Genomic DNA, 7,359 nt, shown 5'->3' on the forward strand with positions numbered 1-7,359 from the left:
GGGGCAACATTGGCCTAGAATAGGGTGTGTCCGACTGTGATACCATGTTAAGAAAATGGACCTTAGACCTAAGTTAACTTCAAAAGCAAGCTCGTATAAGGAGACAAACAGCCTATTCCTCAGACAATGTTGGACACTAACATACCGATCAAGGAATTAGAACAACTCATGCCTTGACATAAAAGAATGTTTTACCTCATAGGATTGGAGTTTCTATGATCCGTGCGCTGTCTAGCAGGTGAAAATCCTAGTGTTTGAAGAACTCCACTATGGCTAGCACTCCAAGACTTAGATGAATTCCAGGGACTTCTTAGACTATGATCAAGATCTTGATCCTTTTTCGCATTTGTTTGCAAATGATCAAGGCGTTTGTTAGACTTGTGTGACGGTGCTGGTAATGAAGGGACAATTGACATCTCATGTTCGCCTAATGGTGCAGGTTTCATTCCAGTAAGAGCAAATGCAGCTAATGCCTCAACTCCAAGTTCAGATTGATCATATTCTTGAATCACATCAATCAAATACTCTATTGAACTTTCACCTTTTGGTACTTTTCTCCCCATTCTACCAAGATGTACAGCAACATCTTTTGGTGATCCTTGATACATGAGCTGTCGCGAGCCAGAATAATGAGATGGTCAAGAAGCAACTGGATTCGAGACGATGGTTGATGAATCGTTAGGATCACTGTGCTACCAGCTCGCGCAATGGCATGAACTTTGTCAATCACACTATGAGCACTAGTTGAATCAAGACCTGAAGTTGGCTCATCCAAAAATAACAAGGAAGGTCCATGTATTATATCCACCCCTATTGACACCCTACAACGTTCTCCACCAGATACTCCTCGTGTCCCTTCATCACCTATGTATGTGTTCCTAGCCGACTGCCATAAAATAAACGATAAATGGTCAGGGGTAGAGCTTGAAGCCCAAATACAGGTTCGGCTGAACCCAGTAGCTTCTTGCTCAAACAGTATATTTTTGTTAAGAAATTTTTTAAATATGTACAAATATTAAATTTAGAGCGCAGCTATTAGCACTTGAAGTCGTTATTCTAAAATCCAGAACCCATAAAGCTGAAATCCTGGCTCCACCTTTATAAATGATTACAATATATAGTAATCTAGTGCATAAAAAATTATATGACAGTTGTTGATTGACTTACAGATAAACAAAAGCTGCTCGATTAGCTTCTCAACGCGCTGTCTTTTATCAGTCATTGAGATTGGCCCAAGCCTAAAATCAGCGGCAAAGAGCAATGTCTCATAAACAGTAAGCATAGGAAAGAGTCTATCATCTTGCATAATATAAGCAGAAGTTCTCTTAATAAAACTTGGTGTCATATCCATTCCATCAACAGAAACTCTACCCCTAAGACTTGAATATCTACCAGCTAAACCATCTAAGAATGTTGATTTTCCAGCACCACTTGGACCCATAACTGCAGTTACACAACCTTTTGGTGCATAGCCAGTTATTTGGTGCAATAAGTCAACTTCTTGATTCAGCCATTTTCCATCAGTATCTTTTATTTTCTTTGTCACAGTGTATGTAAGGTTTGAGAATTCTAGCCCACCTGTGAAATTTACTGGCCTAGTCCCTATATCGATCGTTGTATCGACTCGATGATGACCATTGACATGCCTCATAACTTTGGACAAGTATAAAATCTTGTGTTCTTTTTTGGACAAGTATTTTCTGCTTTATATAGAATGTATTTGCATATTTGATGGGCTGTGTAGGCTAGTGAGAGGAGGCAATTACAAAGTTGAAAGAAGCCTTTTTCAACGTTGAGTAATCCGTTTGAAAGTAGTTTTAATCGAAAAAGAGAATTTGCCTTCTTGTTTGTTTCATTGTCCATTTTCATTCTATTGCTTGTCTTATTACCTTTCACATAATAGCCAACGTCCCCAATAATTCTCCCTGTTTTATCTTCTTTGTTTTATTATTTTTTCGTGTTAACTTTAGCACGTACAAATTCTTTTTACTCTCGGTACCTGTGCTGATGAGAAGTAACAAATACTCATGAAATAATCAAGATGTGTGCAAACTAATCTGAACACCATTATAGTCAGCATCGTCATGATATTTTACTATACTTACCTTTTAAAACTTTTATCGGTACAAAAGTCTTCAACTTTTTAATATCTTTCATATTGTCTTTGAAGATCTTACAACTGAAAATAACTTAATATAACCGTATATTTAGGGGCGCCTTGGCATAACTGGGAAAGTCACGTGTTCGAACCGTGAAAACAGCCTCTTGCAGAAACGCAGGGTAAGGTTGCATACAATAGACCTTTGTGGTCCGACCCTTCCCCAGACCCCGCGCATAGCGAAAGCTTAATGCACCGAGCTGCCCTTTTATAACCGTGTATGACCCTCAAACCAAACGCAGTATTGGATACATTCCCCTGTCCCATCTATAAAAAGATCAACCATACAATATGGAAAACTTTTCTACGCAAGTAGTAATATATGTATTGTAATATCCCCATCATAATCCATGTATTATATCTTCTCTTACAGTTGCTTAAAATAAAGTCAGAACAAGGACATATACAATAATACACAATATAGAATTTGAAGGAAACCAAAGTTGGAACTTGTATATTTCTACGAGCAATAAACTGAATCCTTCATATTCCTCTTCTTTCTTTTCTTTCCTACTCCTTCAGGCAAACTTTAGTGTGTAATAGTTGCTCCAACAGTTGTCTTTAAATAGTCAATAGCAACCTATATATATCTTGAAATGTACAACTTGGATTCACGATTTCTTGTATGGAAAAGAGTTTTGTGACATCAGGGCTACTACCAGTGTAGCCGATAACTGGCAGCTTGCATAATGGGGTGGAGAAAGTAAGCACCTAATGTCAATGCTGTTATCGATATATATGGCAATCTGATAAATTCCTTGTAATAATCTTCGGGCAACTTTTGGCGGCCATCAAGAATAGCTGCAAATGGAATGATACTTGTTCTGTTCTTCACGACTTCAAAAGCCTCACCATGTCGTATAGCTAACCTTCGGTCTCCATTCCAGGCACCAAACAGATGATGTCCTATCAAACCTACTGAGGCTGCCACTGCAACTGAATTCCCGATCCACAGCGTGTGAGCTAAGCACCATATCACCTGTCCAACCATCTGATAGGGAGAACATAGGCTTCAATTAGCTATAAAAGAAAGAATAACAATACCTGGCAATGAAGCAGTAAATACAAGCAAAAATGTTTAACATATATGCACAAAAACAATGATAACAATCATGTAAAGGAAACTTGTTTCTCAAGTTTCAAGACTTGAGAAGGGTTCCTCTTTACTGAAAATCCTCAATTATGGAACAGCTTCATCAATAGGACGGTCTCTTTCCTTTTCTGCATTATCAGAACTGGATTACAATAATCTTGACCTCTTTTCCTGTTAAAGCTCATCATGCGGCAAATTCGTCCTTTTCGTGTAATACTATTCTTTGTGACATGCCTTATTTGACTCCTTCAACAAACCCTTTGACCCATAGAGTCAATACTTTGATTCACAGAATCAAAAGTAGAACATAGTTTCGCACGGTAAGATGAGTTTTATACACTTGTATAAACCTTAGGAAACTAGTCCTGAACCCTTCTGAAATTATAAACACAAATCATCATATCTAAACCTCCTTCCTTTGTTTATTACGTCTTTTATATCCTGGAAAATAATAAAAAAAATACACGGTACAAAGTGAAGTGATATGAATCCATAGTTGAAGTTGGTCCAGAAAGACTTTTGAGACTAAAAGGTACAAAATGGTGTTTCAGGACAAGGAACTTTATGGTATCAGATTCAATCGGTATCTTACACAACAGTAAGTCACAATTAAGTGAATGTTGACTAATACCTGTGGATGCCTGGTAATCCTCATAATCCCAGTTTCCCAAAGATGCACCTTGGGTTTGTCAACAGCTGCTACCTCTAGTAAATTGAACGTCGATGGGTATAGGAAGAAGAAGGAAATAAAGTTAGAGAACCAAACTAGTTCATGAAGTCCGGCTATGCTCTGTAATTGCCATAACTGCACTCCGTCGTATCGGTGGTTTATGAAATACACCTGTACACCATCATAAGAACCTTTGGTTATGTTAAATTTCCATTTATCAAGCATTGCACCGGAAAATTATAAAAGTTACCAAAAAATACTGATTATCAGTTTCTGCCAGCAGAGTAGAAACTCACAATTGTGCTGAGTGCCAATGGAAGAGATACCCCGGCAAATAATACACGAAAGGCACGTTCTCCAATGAGTTCCTCACCTTTGTCTCTAAGACTAGCAAGACCACTGTGGACTATTGCGAAAATCAAGGTGAGGGAAAGCATTACAATCTGCGGAAACATTTGGATAAACACTCAGCAAACAGAAATTTAATTATGCAAAACGAAAGAATAATATTTATGCTGGTGACGAAGAGAGCCAAAGTGGAAAAGAAGAAAAGCTTATGAAGAAAGAAACAACAGAGCAGAAGTTTCAGACAACTGTATGTTCGCCCACATGATTCGTCAATAATTCACATGCATCTCTTGCCTCGTACGACTACTATGCCTAAGTCCCATTCTTCATATCATAAGTTACTTAATTCCAATGCGTTCCTTAATACCTGTGACGTATCAGTAGCTACACCTCCAACTGTATCATTACCAACAAAAACAAAATTTATAAAGGAAGAAAAAGAAGAAAGACCACTTCTCTCAAGAGAGCCAAAAAAAGTCTAACAACCTATGCAAAAATATTAAGTATTTATCTTGAAATTTAGTCCTAGACTCACTAGTAATTAAAATTTCAAAATAAAAATTCTTGGAAATGTGAGAATGACAATTATTCAGTGGTTCCTGCTATTTCTTTTACCTTCTTCTTTTTAACAAATCATGATTGTAAAACATCTTATTTAGGTCACTAGATAAGTGAGATAATCTTGTATAACTTATAGAGAATGACACGAAGAATTGCTAGTCACACATTTTAAGACACGATATTTTAGTTACTGCAGACAAAAGAGCAGCAATGAAAAAAGATAAAGAAAGTCAGACAAACCAGTAGTTATTCACCTAACTAACAAAGTTGTGGCCGCAATATGTTAGCGCATATGCCAATTCCAACTGAACTGTCCCAAGCATTAGTCAAGCTCAAATAAGCAATAAATTTGCTACAATTAGCACTTATTAACTCAAGCAAGAACCTTAACACCCACCTGAAAAGAAAGTCCTTTTATTTATATGCTAAAGTCTAGATAGCAGAAAATAAGAATCTTCACCCTACCTCATTTTCAAACCAAATTTAACAGATAGTAATAGTTAGTAGACGATATTACACCCAAGCGCGTGAGCTAGCAGTCGATGAAACTCAAACAAAGACCTTGTTAGACCACGGTTTAAATTTCGCAGAGGCAAAAAAAAAGGAGTTAGGTAATGCCTAACACTTGGTTGGTAGAGTTCCTTGATATCTATACTAGTAGGAGGATATAATTACCAGGTAAAACAGTAAAGGTGCGCGAAAGCTGGCTCGACATCACTATTAGAAAAATATGCATATAGAATATAACCAAGCATGGTAAAAGCACGTTTATTGAGATTGTCAAAATACTAATTTTGAGTGAAGTGCAACAAGGACTGCAAATGAGGAAGAAATGGGAACTCCGTCCTCTGTCAGGAAACTACAAAATTTAGGATCACTATCAAGTAAAGTTAAAGAAAAAGAAAGGAAAATAATGTAACTCCCCTTAGGTAATTCTCTTTTCATTTAAAGTTTCTTATTTTAGAAAATTTTCCTTTTCCTGTTGTATTTCAGTTTATGTAACATTATTTCCTTATTAGCCCGTTCCAAAAGAACATACATTTTTATACCTGAAAACACATTTAACTTTAAACTTAATATTTTTCTACCTGAAAAGCTTCTATAGCCATACAAATGTTATAGCATATTTAACACGACAAGCATCTTTTTTTCTTGAACTCCACGAGTCAAACTACGTCATATAAATTGGAATAGATATCAAATGAAGGGAGTAACATGTTAAACACCTAAAACCAAGTAAAGAATAAAACAAAAAGCAATATCTCAAGACCCAATTCAGGAAAAAAGCAAGAAAAAAAAAGAAGGAAAAAAGAAGAAAGATACAAACAGAATTAGACAAAGCAAATAAGCAATAAATATCCACCTCATGGCTATCTGAAATGCTTGAAACAGCATCAATGAATGATTTTCCAAAACCAGTTGAATTGTCAATCCAAATAACATTAAGAACATAAAGAACAACACCAAGAATCCCAGCAAAATAAACCCAAGATGAAATCTTTTGTTTGGATAACTGGAATTCAGCTGAATCTTCCCCCACCAAGATTTCATCTTTATCATCAACTTGTGTTCTTCCCACTGAAATAGACCAAATTTCCTTTCTGGGTTTGTAAGGAAATGGAAAATGGGAGTTGAAAAATGGTTTCTTGGTGTGTTTGATGGAGGGATGATCTGCTATTATGGCTGAGGTTTGTTTGGGAGTTGGAATTTTATGGTGTTTTGATGATAAAGGAGGGAAAGGAAAAAGAGGATGTGAGAGGAAAATTGAAGTGGCCATTTTTGCAAAATTATTGAGTTTCAAAGTGTGTGTGTGTGTGTGTGTGAGTTTGGGATTTATGCAAAGGGGAGAGAAGTATCTTAAAGGAGATGTGCTCTTTGGTGTATTTTGGACAGTTAGTGGAGGGAAGTGGGTGATGAGATACTAGTTGTAGCTTTTTATGTTTATTTTTGATTGTTTGGTTTGGGTCGGCAAAAACATATGTCTGCCTATAAAAAGATACCTTCCTTAGTAAAATCCGTGTATTTAAATTATTTTATTTAGGAGGATGTTGATAGATTCAATTACAAGGAGTTGTCACTAATTACTATCATGTATCATCTTATAGAATTTATCTTCTTTCACAGCCCGTTATTCTATAGCTAACGGTAGACAATAAATTGCGTTAAAAAAATAATCGAGATCGAAAAATATTGCAACAATCGTAGTATTTGATTTCCAATATTTGAGTGTTACAATCTCTATGATTCATCTGATTCTACTTTCCAATATAAATTCAAGGGCCTTTGAACTTAATCTTGAATTTGTTTTAGCCGTCGCAAACACTTTGATTGTTGCCACGAATTGTATCACGAATAAGTAGCCTTGATCTTGAACGCCTTGTATTTAATTTGATTTCGTTCTTGATCTTGAAAACTTGAAATTTGTGTTGAAGTGCTTGAACACTTGCAGTTTGCAGAGAATTGTGGCCTTTGATCCACGAGCTCCCTTGTGTCTTCTTGTTATAACTTCTGGTGTCTTTTCTGGGTTAT

The 7,359-nt window shown here is 36.3% G+C and overlaps 1 protein-coding gene and 1 pseudogene across 1 annotated transcript; both read right to left on the bottom strand.

Moving 5' to 3' along the window:
- Positions 1-1,651, bottom strand: part of LOC109214171 — a 2,946-nt pseudogene extending 1,295 nt beyond the window's left edge.
- Positions 1,652-2,479: 828 nt separating this feature from the next.
- LOC109214175 (15-cis-zeta-carotene isomerase, chloroplastic) lies at positions 2,480-6,783 on the bottom strand. Its single transcript, XM_019378067.1, has 4 exons — positions 6,194-6,783; positions 4,218-4,364; positions 3,883-4,092; positions 2,480-3,149 (listed from the first exon to the last, which is right to left on the bottom strand). The coding sequence occupies exons 1-4, from the start codon at positions 6,605-6,607 to the stop codon at positions 2,814-2,816; spliced, it is 1,107 nt and encodes a 368-aa protein (XP_019233612.1). The 5' UTR covers positions 6,608-6,783; the 3' UTR covers positions 2,480-2,813.
- Positions 6,784-7,359: the final 576 nt, after the last annotated feature.

This window comes from Nicotiana attenuata, unplaced genomic scaffold, assembly GCF_001879085.1.
Source record: "Nicotiana attenuata strain UT unplaced genomic scaffold, NIATTr2, whole genome shotgun sequence".
In the NCBI taxonomy this organism is placed as follows: Eukaryota; Viridiplantae; Streptophyta; class Magnoliopsida; order Solanales; family Solanaceae; genus Nicotiana; species Nicotiana attenuata.

Excerpts from the sequence above, each read along its gene's own strand:
- LOC109214175 (XM_019378067.1), bottom strand. The coding sequence starts at position 6,607 with ATGGCCACTTCAATTTTCCTCTCACATCCTCTTTTTCCTTTCCCTCCT. Across the intron at positions 4,093-4,217 it reads CATTGGCACTCAGCACAATT|GTGTATTTCATAAACCACCG; the intron begins GTGAGTTTCTAC and ends GATGGTGTACAG. Across the intron at positions 3,150-3,882 it reads GGATTACCAGGCATCCACAG|ATGGTTGGACAGGTGATATG; the intron begins GTATTAGTCAAC and ends TCTCCCTATCAG.